The sequence below is a fragment of the Tamandua tetradactyla genome, chromosome 2 (genome assembly GCF_023851605.1).
Source record: "Tamandua tetradactyla isolate mTamTet1 chromosome 2, mTamTet1.pri, whole genome shotgun sequence".
Classification (NCBI taxonomy): domain Eukaryota; kingdom Metazoa; phylum Chordata; class Mammalia; order Pilosa; family Myrmecophagidae; genus Tamandua; species Tamandua tetradactyla.
In genome coordinates this window covers 108,123,237-108,142,523 of record NC_135328.1, presented here as the reverse complement: position 1 = coordinate 108,142,523, position 19,287 = coordinate 108,123,237, and the positions used below count along the sequence as shown (strand labels likewise).

General features: G+C 40.4%; 1 protein-coding gene across 6 annotated transcripts in view; it reads left to right on the top strand.

Moving 5' to 3' along the window:
• Positions 1–19,287, top strand: part of GNA14 (G protein subunit alpha 14) — a 229,935-nt gene that overhangs the window by 187,726 nt on the left and 22,922 nt on the right. For all 6 annotated transcript variants that reach the window (XM_077148470.1, XM_077148476.1, XM_077148472.1 and 3 more), the window contains one exon: positions 7,199–7,353. In XM_077148470.1, the coding sequence (XP_077004585.1) occupies positions 7,199–7,353 (155 nt within the window). The remainder of the gene's footprint in view (positions 1–7,198; positions 7,354–19,287) is intronic.

Here is a 19,287-nt window from a genome sequence, read left to right as displayed (position 1 = left end):
TGACGTGGAATAATGGATTTATGACAGGGAGTATACTTAATGTAGCTGCTGTAGCTGTGAAGAAGTCATTGGAAGGCTGTTCCTTCTGCGTAGATCTGATGGTCAGTCTCTGTAGATCAGCAGGGTTGGAAGTCAGGAAGAAAAGGTGACGTGAAGCAAAGCAGGGTAAGGACAAACAAACCTGCGAAGACAGACCGGAGCCTATGAATGCAAAGTGGATCCCAGGAGAATAGATTGGAACCTGCACCTCACAACCTCCAATCGCAACAAGGCGGGCGACTTACAGAAGAAGCTGGAGCCTCTTGACACCGACCTGCACTTGGGTATGCCCCGGATGTAGAAAAGCTGACCTAGGACTTGAAGAAGCTAAAAGACGAGGTCCGCATAGGGACTGGGGGTGCCGGGGGACCTTTCGAGCATAATGGCTGCTGATTCACTTCCGCCTTCCAGACGTCTTCCAGTTCTTCTCGTGGCCGACTTCAACCCAGAACACTCCCCGCAAGGGAATTCTGGGAAATGCAAGTGCAGTTTAGCCAAGTTGACGCAATACAAAGCACCATCCTGTGACTCAATTGCTTTATTAACAATCAGTGTATCTGTTTGTGCCAAAATAATTGACTACATGAGCCTTTGTAAAGAACTTTTTTTTTTAGTGAAGCCCACTGAAGTTTTGACCATAAGAAAAGATTTAGTAACTTGGCCTTTCAGCTAACACTGTATGACCAGTGAACTCTGTTACTCATTTTTGTTGAAGAAAAGAGGAGGAGACAGAGGAAGGCAAAAATTGGAGGAGAAATGAAGTTGTAGGTAAAGGTTCAACTGTGGTGCTGAATCTTGAATTGGGTTAGAAAAGCTCAGTTGAAGCGTGTGGTGGGAGGTTATGTTTCTTCATGGAGAAATCTTGTGGACTTTGACCAGTGGTTAAATGTCCAGACGCCTGCCGTGAGTGGCGTGGGCTGGTGGCAGGGGTAACCAATTGAAAGTGTATCCCTGTTGTAGCTAAGAATTGCAGGAGAAGCTGGAAAGTCAAATTTTTATATGAAATTTTAATAAGCAAATGATCATTTTTATAAATACTCCAGGTATGCTTGGGAAAAAAGCATGTATTTTATAGTTATTTTGAGTGCAGCATTCTATGAATCCATAAGGTCGAATCTGCAGACCATCTGTTCGAATTATCTGTCTTTATTGTTTGTGTGTTTGTATGTTCTATCAGTTACTAAAATCGGGACGCTAAACTCTCTCTCAAGATGAAAGACTTGTCTTATTTTTCTTTTTAGATCTGTCAAATTTTGCTTTCTATGAGTATGTTTTTAGCTACATAGAAATTCAGAAATTATGTTTTTCTGGACTTGTCATTTGAAATATCCCTCTCTATCCTTAGTTATGCCTTTTTACCTTAATGTTTACTTTCATATTAATAGCTTCCTTTGGGTTACTGTTTAATGGTGAGTCTTTTGCCATCTTTTTACTTGTCACGTTTTGTTGTCTTACCTTCTCCAGGCCTGGTTATTTTTGATGGAGTGTTGGACACCTATTTGATAAAATAATTTAAGGGTGAGGAAATTGTTGTCTTCCAGACTCCTAAGGGGAGTTGGCATTTGTTCTGCCAGATGTTTGGGGCTAATCAATTCCTGATGATTCAAACTGAATTGCAACCCCCTAAAAGCTGCCCTTTGGGATCCCAACCCAAAACCAGAGGTCGTTGCTCTTGCCAACCCTTAAATTTCCATCTTTGTTACCCTAGTCCTGTAATGTTGACAGAGGAGCTGCTCAAAGTCTCAGCTGCCTCTTCCAGAATAGGCTGAAGCCCTGGGGAAAGGCAGGCACCCCCAAGGCTGAGCTCACTCCTTCAGCAGCATCCTCTCCTGTATCCTGGCCCAGTAATGATTTACTAACTTGTTAGCTTTCTAATAATTTCAAGCATATTTTTGAAAATATTTTGTTCACCATTTCTAATTATTCTTAGGGCAAATTGACCCAAATTTCCTAGTCTGCCGTTATCAGAAGCAGAGGTCCCTTCTTTATTTTCTACAGAAAAAACTCCATTCTCTACCATAGTTGACTGACATGTTCTTTATAATGTAATGTTTGAGATGTCCTAAGAACTGATGGTAAAAAACAAACAAACAAAAAAACCCTGATGGTTATGGAGCACCAAAATTTTACCTCATAATTTTCACTTAACAGGGTATGTGGCATAATTATGGATCTTTGTGTATTTGCTAAAATAAGTAGGAATGTGTTCTAGTTTGCTAGCTGCCGGAATGCAATGCACCAGAAATGGAATAGCTTTTTAAATGGGGGAATTTATTAAGTTGCTAGTTTACATTTCTAAGGCCATCAAAAAACATGGCTTGTCTAGGGTACATGATCCTTTCAGACCAGCACAGAGTGATTGTACAAAAGTAAGAATTTCGATGTTATAGGGAACTTTTATTTTTTAATCATATTATAACCAGTGCCCTGCTGGCAATGGTGCCAGCTGAGCCCTGATCCAGGTTTGCTAGTCTTGAAACTGAAAGAATTTAGAGATGAGAGGGCCACTAGGAATAAGTGGGAAAGTTTATTAAAAGAAAAGTTTATTAAAAAGAGAGAGTGCATGTTAAAGAGGTTAATGTGGGTGTGCCCAAGGGAAGGGCATGCACTGAGCGGAGTGGGTGAGCTTGTTTTATAAGAAAGGTTTTGCTGGCTAACGGGTTTCCATAGTAACCTCGGAATGCTAGGTGCCTTTGTTCTACTTTGTTCTAGGTGGAGATAGCTGGGAATTCATGGTTTGTTGTCACACACCTAAACATTTGTCTTTGGGCCAATGGTCAACAATCTTTATGACCCCATGCTCCCTATCATTAACTAAGAGTTTGCTTTGGGCCCCAGAATTTTATAAGCTTTTATGGTTTGGGGTGGTCTGGGGGTTTTAGAGAAATTTTTGTCCCAGGAAGTGTGCAGCTGAAGTTTGCAGCTCTGAATTAGTTCCTTTGGAGCTAGATTAAAAAGCAAGGTACTTGCAGTTGTCTGTTAACTCTTTCAGAGCTGAATAGGAAAGCAGAGACTCATTTCCTGCTTCAATATAACTTAATCCCACTTCTTTTCACAAAGCGCATGAGGTTTGTAAGAACTGCATGTCACAATGCACACTGGAAATATTAAGCTTTAATTACCCAGACTATATCAATATAAATTTTAATGAAAATACTTAATTTCTAACAACAAAAAAAAGAACTCTAGCTTCCTGAGTCTAGAGGGAAAATATCCCGAGACGGTGAAAAAGTCAGCCCTGAGGAGAGAGCTTCTGGGCCTGGGGGTCCCCGAGTGCTAAGGGTGTTGTTGGAGGCTCCCCGTGGATGGGGTGGGTGGGACGGCCACCTCCAGGGCCTGGCTCCCCACGCTCGGCAGGAACCATCACGCGGGCAGCTGCGGATCCGTGTGGAAAACCGTCCAGGAGCCACTTTATAAGCAGCTCCCTTTACTGTTACTCTGGGAATCCCTGAGCAGATCCCACATGTAGGACATCTGTTTTCTCTGTTCCCCCTGCAAATCAATAAGAATGGTAGTTTGTTTGAGAAAGGAAAAGAAGAAAATCTACATATTAACTTCAGTGTTTGAGAACGCGCTCATGTTTCTGTATCTGCTAAGTTTGCTCCTATAATATTTATACCCTTGTGATATGTATATATTTTTTCCATTCAAACAAATGTGTCAGGAATTTTAACTGGATACATTTCCCTAGCCTAAGAACTCTCCCATCAACTGTAGGAGACATCTCCACCTAAGATGGACATCTCCACTTAAGTGTCTGCCCACCCCCACCTCTATATACCCCTCCCCAAATCATGACATTACTCCAAACTTGATCCTCTTCTAATCCCTCTTTTCCTCCCATGAGATGATGAAGCCAGTGTAAAATGGCATAAAGTGTTTCCCACATTGTGTGAAAGGCCCCTAGGTCTTAGAGAGGTGTGCATTATAGAGGTAGCTGAATATGCCCAACAAAATGCCCTGCCCTTGTGTTAGATGCCATTATATGAAACTAACCGAGTCAGAGAGAAATATATGTAGCAATCTGCTGTTAGTACTACACAGACGTTATCACTGGTGTTCAAAAGTCATTCATCTCATACTTCAATAAATAAATCAGTTTTTAGAAAAAAGTTATAGCTCATTCTGTTCCTCATTTCTCTCTGCCCTCCCTAATACTTGCCCCTGGATAAGTTTCTGGGTCCTCGACTGTGGTCTCTATACCACTCTTATAATAACTTGTACCTAAAAAACACAGCCTTCTCAGGCTACTTTTCTTCAGTGACAAAAACTTCTCTCACTGAAAAAAACAATCCAGATAAAGGAAGACTAAAGAGACATGACAAATAAATGCAATGTAATCCTAATTGGGTTCTGGGCCAGAGAGAGAACATTACTGGGATAACTGATAAAATTGGATCAGGTCTGAAGAATGGATAATAATACTATGTCAATGTCAATTCCCTAATTTTGATCCTTATACTGTGATTTGTAAGTGAATGGCCTTGTGTTTAGGAAATTTTACCAAAGTCTTTAGAGGTAAAGCATCATTGTGGTTGCAACTTACTCTCAACTATCTCAGAAAAAATATATGTGTGTGTAGGTGTGCATGAGTGTCTATGCGTATTTGCACATATATAGAGGAAGAGGTAATGAAAGATAAAGCAAGGTAATAAAATGTTAATATCTAGACAATTTTGAAAGGCATCAGGGAACTCTGTAACATTTCCCCCACATCTGTGCAAAAACCTAAAAAAAAATAGGATCAACAGACTAGAATGTTATTCAGGAGAAGCTAACGACAGAGGACAGACCTCTGAATTTGGAATACTTCTCTGCCCCTTGAGTTGTCTGTTCCAAACCTGAGTCTTGTTTAGGCTTTCCAAGGAGCTCAAGTTCTCCTCTTCTTTCAAATTAAATCCTCCAAATTCCTCTCACTCGGCTAATCAGATAGTATGTCTTCCTCTCTTGGCTGGATTACCTGAGAGCTCAGGTCTGTATCTTCTCTCCAATCCCCATTCTCTGGTATCCTGTATGGAAGCCTGCATTTCTCTGATATCTCTCTAGGATCCACTTTTCTTCTTTACTGGAAGAGCCAAAGGCTGGGTTTATAACATCAGTACATGTATCAGTTACGATAGAATAGGTTGTGCTATAGTAACAAACTGCCCCAAAGTTCAGATTAGTTAACGCATAAAGATTTATTTCTCACTCATGCTGTATACCCAATATGATTTGTTAAAGGGTCTCCACTCATGCTAGTAGCTTAAGAATCCTGATGGTAGGGGCTCTGTCTCTCCCACGCTTTCATGATCACTATAGCAAACAATAGAGAAAGTGGTGAATTCCTCACTGGCTCTTTAAAGCTTCTCCCTAGAAGAGACAAATGTTACTTTAGACAGATACATTTTAAATGCATGGCAAATGTTTATGAACACATACTTTAATAGAGGATTCCTACTATTTGCCAGGCACGGTGCTGGGTTCTGCTATAGAAGGATATTCAGGTCTGCCCTCATGGCATTTCCTGAGTTGGTGTGAAGACAGATGTTTGGTTCAGAGGGTAGCAAGCCCAGGGTGAGAAAAGGAGGGAGGGTGGCTAGGGGAGGAAATGGGAGGCAGCCCTTCTGCTCCATACAAGCTCTGTCCAGACTCTTCATTCATTATTTCTTTGGCTAAGAATAGGCCAGATGAAGCAAAATGTGCCAGTGGGGCAGAATTATAAGTCATGGTTTAAAGAATGTCAGTGTCTCCTGTTTTTTCCAAATAAATATTTATTAGTTGATACTTCCCAGATTACAAGGCAGGTTCCCCTAAAAATCACTGGGCCATTTTACAAACGAGGATGCTAAGGCAGGAAACTTGTTGGGGTCCTTAAAAGTCCCAACTCAGCTATTTGCAACTCAGGATTCTGATTCATGGTCCAGGGAACTTCCCACTAATCTATCCTACCTATACCTTGTTTGAGACTCTACCTGAGTTCATATTTACCTTTGTGACTGATATTGGGGAAAAGTCACATTGATTTAATCTCAGCCCTTGGTTTTGCCCTGAGCCAAGTGATCTATAAGATCCCCATTTTCTCTAGCTCCCTTTAGGTCTAGTGAGAGGATGAACAATACAAAGTGAAAGCAACTTTTCAAGGAGTACCATATACACTTGAGATAACTGTTGCCAAATGGACAATTTGCTGACTCACAGCTGCCAGTGAATAGCCAGTTCTGCATGATGTAATCGCTGGGAGATGTGGAGAGTTGGGAGAGAGACTAAGAGGCCAGGGCTGTCTCTCACATTAGGATTTGAATGTCTGCAGCAACTTGCAGCCAAGGAAGGGATGCTAAATCTGTGAGGCCAACATGTGGAAATGTGGATTCAGGCCAATGTGATCATTTTCATTTTCTAAGGTTTGGAAGGATTTCTGGCTTCAAGCTGGACTCCCATTAATTAAATGAGATAATGTAGGTAGAGCCCTTGGTACATAAGAAGTGGCCCATAAATGTAACTGTTGTAATAGTAATAATTATAGTAATACTGATGTTAACAGTTATTAGTTGTAGAGCAATAATTATTTAATAATTAATTTTGTAGGAATCTGTAGCATGGGGGGAGGTGTGGGCAGTGCGAGTGGTCCATGTGGTGGGTAGGAGCCTTTTAGCACTTGAACATGGTGACAATAAAATGCAGACTAACATTTAGTCCACGTTAATATTGTTTTTCGATTCTCTAAAGAGAAGCCATCTCTTTACTGCCTACACCTGGTGTGGATTGCTTCCACTGCCTCAACCTGGGTATGCCACTGCTAATAATAATGATCATTTTTAAATTGCTCTGTTGGCTAGCAGATACTCAGATCCCTACTATGTTAAAAAGAAAGTGAAAGTTTTGTAAGTATGGGTACTGGTTCCAGGGATTCTCTGTTCATCACTGAATGTTGAACGCTGGGAAAATTGGTTCCACGGATGACGCAGGTCCTGGGCCCTCTGGAGCTGTCTGCACCCTAAGCGACCAGGATGGCTGCCCTGGAGTGGTTTGGCTGTGAGCAGCCCCTCTGGAGGATGCCCCACTACAGATATCTTATGTGAGTCTCCTTAACCCAAGGGCCAAGACAGGTGTCTCCACATCATCAATGCGTTGGCTTTCTTTTCTCTCCCTAATGAAAGGTTCTTTTTCCTTTGAGTAGGAAAATGCCCAGATAATCCGAGAAGTGGAAGTAGACAAGGTTTCTGCATTATCCAGGAACCAGGTAGAGGCCATCAAGCAGCTCTGGCAGGATCCTGGAATCCAGGAGTGTTACGACCGGAGGAGGGAATACCAGCTCTCAGATTCTGCCAAATAGTGAGTACAGAACTACAGGCCTGAACTCGGTGCTTTAAGGTGTAAAGAAACCTCAGGTATAAAGAGTCCCCTCTTATTTCTTGGTGTTTCATCTTCAAACTTCCTAAAACCCTCCAGTCACCCTGTGGCTCCCCAGATCTTTCCCCTTGCAGACACCCACATTTTCTCCCCGTGTTCTTAGACTATCATTTTCAGTGAGAAGCTCAATCAAATTGGCTGTTCTCGTAGTTGGTTGATCTCAGTTGGGCTGCTGAATTTGTCTAATTTAAACGGGGAGTATACCTGCGGCTGGTTTCCATCTTCCTCCATGCCTGTTTTCTGCAGAGCCAGTTGCCCCAAAATCAGAAAATTGAGACCAGCAGAACAAAGGCCTGTTGGTTGCTGATCTTGCGCTGCCCTCTAGTGGGAGTGATAGGTACTGTGGGCCCAGCAAGTGAAGGAAGATCAGTCCTTGGAGTATGGACTGCCCACACCCTGTATTTTAGATCTGCAAAGCTCTAGTTATCTTAATTTTTTAGAGAAGTTATATGTTTTTAGAAAAATCATGCATAAAGTTCAACAGAGTTTCTATATTATTCCCTTCACCTACTCCCACAATTTTCTGTGCTTTTTACATTAGTATGGTAGATTTGTAACAATTGGAACCAATATATTATTAACTAAAGTCCATGATTAACAATAGGGTTCACTCTTTGTGTTGTATAGTTCTCTGGGGGTTTTCCCCTTTATTTTTATTGTGATAACTTGTATGCAACATAAAACTTCCCATTTTAAGAACTTTCAAGAATATAATTCATAAGGACATTTACAATTTTGTGCTACTATCAACACCATTCACTATCAAAAATTTTACATCACCCAAAACGAATGCTGTACCAAAGAAGCATTAACTCCCAACTCCCCATCCCAACCCCTGCCACTATATTCTAATTTCTGGCTCTATGAATTTCATGTTCCAGTTATTTCATATAAGTGAGATCATTCAATATTTGTCTTTTTGAGTCTGGCTTATTTTACTCAACATGAGGTCTTCAAGATTCATCCATGTTACAGCACGTATCAGAAATCCATTCCTGGTGGGCCACAGTGGCTCAGCAGGCAAGAATGCTTGCCTGCCATGCCAGATGCCACGGGTTCGATTCCTGGTGCCTGCCATGTAAAAAAAAAAAAAGAAATCCATTCCTTTTTGTGGCTGAATAATATTCCATTGTGTGTGCGTATATATACACAAACACACACCACATTTTGTTTATCCGCTCTACTGTTGACGGACACTTGGGTTGCTTCCATCTTTTGGCAACTGTGAATAATGCTGCTGTGAACGTCAGTGTGCAAATATCTGAGTCCCTGCTTTCAATTCTTTTGGGAATATGTATCTCTCTCTCTCTCTCTCTCCCTCTATATATATATATATATATATAGAGAGAGAGAGAGAGAGAGAAGTAAGTTTGCTGGAGCATATGCTAAGTCTATCCTTGATTTTTGTGAGGAACTGCCAAACTGCTTCACACAATGGCTGCACCATTTTTATATTCCCGCCAACAATACACAAGGGTTCCTCTTTGTCCACATTCTCTCCAACAGTGGTTACATTCCATTTGTTTAATAGTAGGCATTCTAGTGGGTACGCAAGGGAAAAACTCCTTCTGGTTTTGATTTGCATATGCCTAATGGCCATTGAAGTTGAACATCTTTTCACATGCTTGTGGGTCATTTGTATATTACTTTGGAGAAATGTCTATTCAAGACTTTTGCCCTTTTTTTAAATGTAATTTCATTGAGATATGTTCATATACCTTATAGTCATCTAAAGTGTACAATCAGTGGTTCACAGTATCATCTAGTTGTGCATTTATTATCACAATCAATTTTTGAGCATTTTCGTTACTCCCGAAAAATAAAAAGAATAAAAAAGAAAAAGAAAAAAAGAGCACCCAAATCATCTCATACCCCTTGTCCCCCATTATTAATTTATTTTTTGTCCTTATTTTTACTCATCTGTCCATACACTGGATAAAGGGATTATCAGCCGCAAGGTTTTCACAATCACGTGGTCACACTATAAAACTATATAGTTATGCAATTTTCTTTAAGCAACAAGGCTACTGGAGTACAGTTCAACAGTTTCAGGTATTTCTTCTTGCTGTTCTAATACACTAAAAACTAAAAAGGCGTATCTATATAATGCATAAGAATAACCTCCACAAAGAGCTCTCAACTATTTGAAGTCTCTCAGATGCTGAAACTTTATTTTGTTTCATTTCTCTTCCCCTTTCAGTCAAGAATACTTTCTCAATCTCGTGATGCCAGGTCTAGGTTCACCCTCTGGCGTCATGTCCCATGTTGCCAGGGAAATTTACACTCCTGGGAGTCATGTCCCATGTAGCAGGGAGGGCAGTGAATTTACCTGCCGAGATCTCTTAGAGAGACCACATCTGAACAACAAAAGAGATTCTCTGGTAGTGACTCGTAGGCATAATTGTAAGTAGGTTTGGCTTCTTCTTTGCAGGAATACTTTTCATAAGGGCAAGACCTAAGATTGAGGGCTGAGCCTATTAAATTGATAGTCCCCAATGCTTATGAGAATATCAGGAATTCCCCAGGTGGGGAAATTTAATATTTCCACTTTTCCCTCCAGCCCCTCAAGACAGCTTTGCAAATACTTTTTTTTCTCTACCCACATTACTCTGGGACATACTGGGGCATCACACTCACCTGTACAAACCTACAAAATCTCACTCCCTATTAAAGTTTCCATGAAATTATGGCATTTGAATAAACTGGCCATACAAGTAAAATTAGATAGTGTGCTATAGAAAATGTAAATTTTGCACCAAATAAACATATCTTCCTTTGGTCCTACATGGGAGGTGAAGTTTTAAAATGCAGATACTAGCATACTTTATCTTGTATTCTGATCTACCTTAGACCTAACCAGATCTGCTTCATTCACATCTCTAATTGAAGTCTGATCTCTTTTTCAGCTCTTTTTTTTTTTTTTTTTGACAGTTGCTGTATGGACAAATGCTAATTTCATAACTGCATAACTCTAGCTCTGGGTCTCAGGTGTCACACAGACACCTGCATTTCCTAAGAATGACCAAGTAATACGCAATGATCTCAGCATCTCAGAATGTGAATTGTCTACTTAGGAATAGATGTGACTGATGTAGGAGCTTACAATCTAGGAACATGTACAATAAGTCTTCCCCTGATAACCTGTGCTCTCATACCTTTGTAATATGCTTCACAGTCAGTTTGTGTGCAACCTCCCACTTCATTTTTCTTTCTCAAGATATTTTTAGCTCTTTGGGGCACCTTGCCCTTCCAAATCAATTTGATTACTGGTGTTTCTATTTCTGCAAAGTAAGTTATTAGGATTTTAATTGGATTTGCATTGAATCTATAAGTCAATTTGGGTAAGATTGACATCTTAATGATATTTAGTGTTCCAACCCATGAACATGGTATGTCCTTATATTTATTTAGGTCTTCCTTGATTTCTTTTAGTACTGTTTTGTAATTTTCTGTATTTAGGTCTCTTATATCCTAGGTTAAATTTATTCCTAAATATTTTATTCTTTTGGTTGCTACACTGCTGGTATATAAAAGCACAACTGATTTTTGCATGTTAATCTTGTATCTTGCCACTTTGCTGTACTTGTTTATTAGCTCTAGGAGCTTTGCTGTAGATTTTTCAGGATTTCCTATGTATAGGATCATGTTATCTGCGAACAGTGAGAGTTTTACATCTTCCTTTCCAATATGAACACCTTGCCTAATTGCTCTATCTAGAACTTCCAGCACAATGTTGAAGAACAGTGGTGACAGTGGGCATCCTTGTCTTGTTCCTGATCTTAGAGGGAAAGCTTTCAGTCTTTCCTCATTGAGTATGATGTTAGCTGTGGGCTTTTCATATGTTCCCTTTATCATGTTGAGGAAATCCCCTTCTATTCCTATCCTTTGAAGCATTTTCATTTAGAAAGGATGCTGAATTTTGTTAAATGCCTTTTCTGCATCTATTGAGGTCAATCATGTGTTTTTTCCTCCTTAACTTTTAATGCAGTGTGTTGCATTGATTGATATTCTGGTGTTGAACTACCCTCGCATACCTGGGATAAAACCTACTTGGTCATGGTATATAATTCTTCTAATGTGGATTCAGTTTGGAAATATTTTGTTGAGGATTTTTGCTTCTATATTCATTAAAGAGATTGTTCTGTAATTTTCTTTTCTTATAGTATCTTTGCCTGGTTTTGGTATTAGGGTGGATTGCTTATTCTATGTTGGATTCATAGAATAAGCTCGGTAGCTTTCCCTCCTCTTCAATTTTTTGAAGAATCTGAGCAGGATTGGTACCAATTCTTTCTTAAATGTTTGGTAGAATTCACAGGTGAAGCCATCTGGTCCTGGACTTTCCTTTTCTGGGAGTTTTTTTGATGACTGACTCAATCTCTACTTGTAATTGATTTGTTGAGGTCTTTTATTTCTTCTCAAGTAAATGTTGGTTGTTGATGCTTTTCTAGGAAGTTGTCCATTTTGTCTATGTTGTCTAATTTGTTAGCATAAAATGCTCATAGTATTCTCTCTTATCTCCCTTATTTCTGCAGGGTCAGTAGTTATGTTCCCTCTTACATTTCTGATTTTATGTATTTGTATCCCCTCTCTTTTCCTTGTCAGCCAAAATCTAAGAGTCCATAGATTTTATTGATTTTCTCAAAGAATCAACCTTTGGTATTATTTCTTCTCCCTATCATTTTCATATTCTCAATTTCATTTATTTCTGTTTTAATCTTTGTTATTTCTTTTTTTCTGTTTGCGTTGGGGCTATTTTGCCGTGCTTTCTCCAGTTCCTCCAGGTGTGCAGTTAATTCCTTGATTTTTGCTCTTTCTTCTTTTTTAATACAGGCATTTAGGGCAGTAAATTTCCCTCTCTGCACTGCCTATGCTGCCTCCCAGAAGTTTTGATATGTTGTGTTCTCATTTCCATTTGTTTGAGTTATTTAGTGATTCCTCTCACAGTTTCTTCCTTGACCCACTGGTTGTTTAGGAGTGTCTTGCTTAGCCTCTGTATGTTTGTAGCTTTCTCAGTCTTCCACCTCTTACTGATTTCCAACTTCATTCTATTGTGATCCAAGAAAGTGCTTTGTATGATTTTGATCTTTTAAAACTTATTGAGACCTGCTTTGGGCCCCAACATGTGGTCTATCCTGGAGAATCATCCATGAATCCTTGAGAAAAAAGTGTATCCTGCTGTTGTTGGGTGCAATGTCCTGTAAATGTCTGTTAAGTCTAGATCATTTATTATATTATTCAAGATCTCTGTTTCCTTATTGGTCATCTGTCTAGACATTCCATTCATTGATAAGAGTGGTGTATTGAAGTCTCCAATATTATTGTAGAAGTGTCTACTTCTCCCTTCAGTGTTATCAGTGTTTGCCACGTGTATTTTGGGACAGTCTGACTTGGTGCATAGATATTTATGATTATTATGCCTTGCTGCTGAATTGTCCCTTTTATTAATACATGGTATCCTTCTTAGCTCTTTTAATTGCTTTACAGTTGAAGTCTAATTTGTCTGATATCAGTATAGCTACCCCTGCTTTTTTCTGGTTATTGTTTGCATGAAATTCCTTTCCCCAGCCTTTCACTTTCAACCTATTTTTGTCCTTAGGTCTTAAGTGAGTCTCTTATATACAGCGTATGGATGGATCTTGTTTTTTTTAATCCATTCTACCAATCTATGTCTTTTGATTGGGGAGCTTCATCCATTAATATTTATGTTATTACTGTTTGTCTTTTGGATTCTGTCGTATTTTATTTCTATTAATTTTTCTTTTTACCCTATGAATTACCCTTACTGCTAGTCTTCATTTCTGTACTTTTCTCCAGATCTCTTTCTCCTGTCTTTTCCTATCTGCCTGTAGCGCTCCCTTTAGTACTTCTTGTAGAGCAGGTCTCTTGTTCATGGTCTCTCTCAGTGTCTATTTAAATATAAATATTTTCTGTCCCTCATTTTTGAAGGACAGTTTTGCCAGATATTGAGTTCTTGGTTGGCAGTTTTTCTCTGTTAGTATCTTAAATTTGTCACACCACTGCCTTCTTGCCTCCATGCTTTCTGCTGAGAGATCTGTGTTTAGTCTTATTGCATTTCCCTTGTATGTGGCGGATTTTCTTTCGCTGCTTTCAGAATTCTTTGTGAAATTTGTCAATCTGATTAGTAAGTACCTTGAAGTAGATTTATTTGAATCTATTCCATTTAGGGTATGCTCCACTTCTTGGATCTGTAATTTTACGTGTTTCATGAAAGTTGAGAAATGTTCAATGATTCTTTCTTCCATTGTTCTCTCTGCCCCATTTCCCTTCTCTTCTCCTTCTGAGACACCCGTAACAAATATTCATGTGCTTCGTGTTGTCATTCAGTTCTCCAAGACCCTGCTCATCTTTTTCCATTCTTTTCCCCATCTGTTCTTTTATGTGTAGGATTTCAGATATCCTGTCCTCTAGCTCAATAATCCTTTCTTCTGCCTCTTCAGATCTACTATTACATGTCTCCATTTTGTTTTTCATTTCTTCTGTTGTGCCTTTCATTCCCATAAGTTCTGCCATTGTTTCAGACTCTCAGTTTTTCTGTATGTATACCCTGTGTCTTCTTTATATCTTTCATCTCGTCCTCCACATTTTCCCTTAACTCGTCAAATTGGTTTAGAAGATTAATTTGAACCTCATTAATTAGTTGCTTCAATTCTTGTATCTCAGTGGAGGTATTAGTTTGTTCCTTTGGTTGGGCCGTATCTTCGGGCTTCCTGGTGTGTGTTGTGATTTTCTACTGGTGTCTGGGTGTGGGAAACAGACCTTTGACCTTCAGGCTAAACCTTGGGAGGGTGACCTGGAACACTGGGTCAGGCAGCCCTTGCAGAACACCCCAGGTGGCTCGTCTCCTACAAGGAAGCTTTGAAGGGTGAAAGGGCTGGAGGTTAGAACGTGGTATTCTTTGAAGAGATTTCACAAATAAAACAACTTAGCTTAAAAGGTTTTGCATTTTCTTGTGTTTTTCATATGGGCATAATTGTAATTAACATTAAAGATTAACTTGATGTTACTTCCTCCTGCTTTTTGAAGTAACCACTAATAAATAGCTGGAGCAAAACTAGCAAAGGGCTCTTGGCTCTAGAAGTTCAAGAGTCCCCTGCTCCCATTTTCAGAAATCTGTGTCTGTCTTAATTCTCGCGTTGCCCTGTCAGCAATATCTGGGCACCTGCTTTTCTTGCGTGGTTTATCCTGGAGGTCGTTTTCTCTCTTTCGCCTAGGCTTTTGTTGTTGTTGTTGTTCATCGGTTTTGTTCTCTATCTGTTTGCCTCTCTCACAAGCCAGTTGTCAAATTCGCCTTGCCTCTGGTCTCCCCCCAAGCCAGATGCCCACAGTGGCCTGCCTCAGGGATAGGGGTAGACCCTAGGCATCACCACAAGGTCTCTGTTTGTGGTCAAAACAAATCTGCTGGATCCCAGCCGTACTCTATTGTTGGTTTTTTTTTGCCAGACCACAAGACCTGAATTTGTCTTAGGGTACTGCTTTAACAGTTGAGACATTTGTATTTCTCAGCCAAAACAAGGGTGTGTTCCTATGCAGGGGATCTAGACCTGCTCCAGTTGGCATGAAATATTTTGTAGCTATTCGCTGAAAAAAACGAAATGTTCAATTCCCCTGCACTTCCTGTTCTGACCAGCAGATGGTGATATTTGATAATGTACTCGTCCTCAGAGCTGTTTCCCTTTGGAGCACACACTGTGCCTCAAGAGTGGGCTGAGACAGCTGGGTTCCTGTTCTCTCTCTTAATTGGCCAAAATCTAGCTCAGTACGGGTCTGTGTCCCCCAATTTATTTGTGGCAGAGGAGTCCCCCAGCTTTTCCAGTCTCTAGCCTGCCCCTAGGCAGTGATCAGGCCTCAGGCTGCCTTTTCTCACAGGGGTGGGGGGAAGGACTTAAGGAGCCAGGGCTGGAAACACAGCTTCTGTCCATGTTTTCTCAGCCTCTTTCTCACTGAACTGGACCTTGAAATGTTCTCCCCTGTCCCTTGGGGGCTCCAAAGGTGAGGGTCTGTCCTACTGCGAAGAGAGAATTTGTATTCTATGTCCCTGTTGGGAGGGGTCCCTGCGCCGTTTCTCTGCCCATCCCACAGTGCAGGTGGGACCAAATGGAGGGGAAGAGAGGACTGGCCAGTCCGGGGGAAAATTTTCCTACCTGATATTCTTCTATTTCTTCGATTTGGCATTTGTATTGTCCTTCTTCAGTCTGTACATTCCTCCAGGCTTCTGAATAACTCAGAATTGTTCTTTTTTTTTTTTTTTTTTTTTTATTTGCATGGGCAGGCACCGGGATTCGAACCTGGGTCTCTGGCATGGCAGGCGAGACCTCTGCCTGCTAATCCATCATGGCCTGCCCCAGAAGTGTTCTTTGTGTAACTGAATCTCCAGGGAGAGATTTTCAGTAGTTGTTTACACTGCCATGTTGATGTAGCATTACCCACACCTTTGCCCTTTTAAAAATTGGGTTCTCTTTTCTTTTTTGAGTTGTAGGATTTCTTTCTATATTATGGATGTTAAGACCTTATCAGATAGATATTTCTCCCATTCTGTAGGTTGTCTTTTCATTTTCTTAATAATGGCCTTTGCACAAAAGTTTTTTTTAACATTGATAAAGTCTAATTTATCATTTTTTTCCTTTTGTTGTTTCATGCTTTGGATGTAAAAGCTTAGAAACCATAGCCTAATGCAAGGCCCTGAAGATGTTTTTCTCTAAGGATTTTATGATTTAGTTTTCACACTTAAATCTTTGATCTGTTTTGAAATAATTTTTGTATGTAGTATGATGTAGGGACCCACTTTCATTGTTTTATGTATCCAGTTTTCTCAGCACCATTTATTGAAGAGACTATTCTTTCCTCATTGAGCGAACTTGGCACCCTTGTCAAAAATCACTTGGCCATAGATGTAAGGGTTTATTTATGATCTGTTATTTTGATTCCATTGGTCTGTAAGTCTTTGTGCCAGTACCATGCTGTTTTGATTGCTGTAGCTTTGTAATTTGTTTTAAGATTGGGAAGCGAGTCCTTCAACTTCATTCTTCTGTTTCTGATGGTTTTGCTCTTTGGGGGCCCTGGCTCTTCCATATGAATTTGATGGTAGACTGTTCCATTTCTAGAGGATGTTGGGATTTTGATTGGGACCGCACTGAATCTGTCTATCACTTTAGGTAGTGTATTAGTTTGAAATCTGCTGGAATGTAACATACCAGAACTAGAATGGCTTTTATAAAGGGAATTTAATAAGTTACAAGTTTACAATTCTAAGGAAGTGAAAATGTCCAAATTTAGGCACCAACAAGAGGTTACCTTAACTCAAGAAAGGCCAATGGGTCTGGAACACCTCTGTCAGCTGGGTAGTCATGGGGCTGGCATCTGCAGGTCCCTTGCTCCTGGGCTCCATTGCTTCCAGCCTCTGTTCCTATGAAGCCTCCTCATTTTACTTCTCCAGGGCTGGCTTTCATCTCTTGGCTTCCCTTGGCTCTCTCCAGGTTCTGGCTTGCTTAGCCTCTTATGGCCATGTCTGCGGGACTCCAAGCATCTCCAGACATCCATGCCTCTGTTCTCCACATGTCTGCATCTGTGTCAGCTCTGCTGTGAAGTTTCCATCAGTTCTGAGGCTTCTGTTATTTCTGTAGGCTCTGTCATTTCTCCAAAATATTTCCCCTTTTGAAGTCTCTAGTAATCCAATCAAGACTCACCTAGAATGGGTGGAGTCACATCTCTGTTTAATAAAAGATTACACCCACAATTGGGCACATCACATCTCCATGGAAATAATCTAATCAAAAGATTCCAGCCTAAGTACTGAATCAGTATTAAAAGAAATGGTTGCTCCCACAAGATTGGATCAGGTAAAATATAGCTTTTCTAGGGTACATAATGCTTTCAAAGTAGCACAGGCAGAATTTAAATCTTAACAACATTTAGCCTTCCAATCAATGAACACAGAATATTTTTCCATTTATTTATGTGTTTAATTTCTTTCAGCAATCTCTTGTTTTCTGTATATAAGTCCTTTACATCCTTGGTTAAATTTATTCCTAGATATTTGATTCTTGTACCTGATGTTGTAAAGGGAATGTATCTCTTGATGTCCTTTTCACATTGTTCATTCCCAGTGTATAGAAGTACAGACCTATAACTAGACTCAAATCCCAATAGGCTCCAAAAGATGGGGTACAAAGTGTCACCCATGAGGAGGTACACTATACTTCAAAAGAATTGTATGAGTTTTCCAATTTATATAGACAGAAATCAGGGGAATATGTGTGGGAACGGATACTAAAGGTGTGGGATAATGGTGGAAGGAATGTAAAATTGGGTCAGGCTGAATTTATTGATGTGAGCCCACTAAGCAGAGCTTCTGGATTCAATGTTGTAGCTCAAGGAGTTAGAAAGGGTGTTAATTGGGTGGCTGGCTGAAACATGGATCCAAATGTGGTCAACATTACCTAAGGTTGAAATGCCAGAATTGCCCTGGTATAATGTAGATGAGGGGATCCAAAGGCATGGAGAGATTGGAACATTAGAGTGGGTTTATTGCGGAAGACCTGCTTACATACCCAGGAATATCCAGAGGACATAACTTTTACAGAACTGTGAACAGTAAATTTGGGAGACTACTTCCATCATCCCTGAAGAGCTCTGTAGTCACTCTTCTCTGCAGGTCAGATACTACTTTGGGAACTGTCACTGAACTGGAATCCTTAAACAAAAAGTGGATGATCAGATCCTGAATTGGCAGAAGCCAGGTGGAGGCACTTAATCACCAAAAACAAGTATGATAGGCGTGGCTATCATAACATACAGCAGTCTCAAAACAGGAGTCAAAATACTCTGACTTGCAGAGACCTATGCCATTGGCTAGTGTATCATGGGGTACCTAAAAGTACAAAGGATGGGCAGTCTACTACATTCTCGTTGGAGCTGTATAAGCAGAAGAATTCTAGGTCAAGTGAATAGAGGTTTAACTTGAATTATGAAAACTGAGTCACAGCCCCTTAATCAATTCCCAGACATGAGACAGTTTATAGATCCAGAGGCCCTTGAATGAGGGGAAGGCCAGGTCCCTTTGGGAAGGACCCTGTTACACTGCCACAAATTTATACTATTACTCTTCCACCCACCTTTCCCCCAAAGAGACCTACAGTCTTTTATCAGGGTAACTGAGCATCGGGGAAAAGGAAATGATCAGATATTTTGGGGGTAGTTAGACACTGGTTCAGAAGTGATATTAATTCCAGGGGACCCAAAATGTCACTCTGGTCCAGTGGGTCCCCAGACCTATTCTGTAGTTACTGCCCCAGTTCCAGAATGCATAATTGGAATAGACATACTGAGCAACTAGAAGAACCCCCACATGGCTCTCTGACTCATGGAGTAAGACCTATTATGGTAGGGAAGGCCAAGTGGAAGCCACTAGAACTGCCACTACCTAGCAAAATAGTAAATCAGAAGAAATACTGGATTCCTGGAGGGATTGCAGAGATTACTACCACTCTTAAAGGACTCAAAGGATGCAGGGGTGGTGATTCCCACCACATCCCCAGTCAACTCTCCTATTTGGCCTATACAGAAAACAGATGGGTCTTGGAGGATGACAGTGGGTTATTGCAAACTCAACCAAGTGGTAACTCCAACTGCAGTGGCTGTTCCAGATGTAGTATCACCGCTTGAGCAAATCAACACATCCCCTGGTTCCTGGTATGCAGCTATTGATCTGGCAAATGCTTTTTTCTCAATAGCTGTCAGTAAGGACTACCAAAACCAGTTTGCTTTCATCTGGTAAGGGCAGCAATATACTTTCACCATCCTACTCAGGGGTATATCGGCTTTCCAGCCCTATATCAT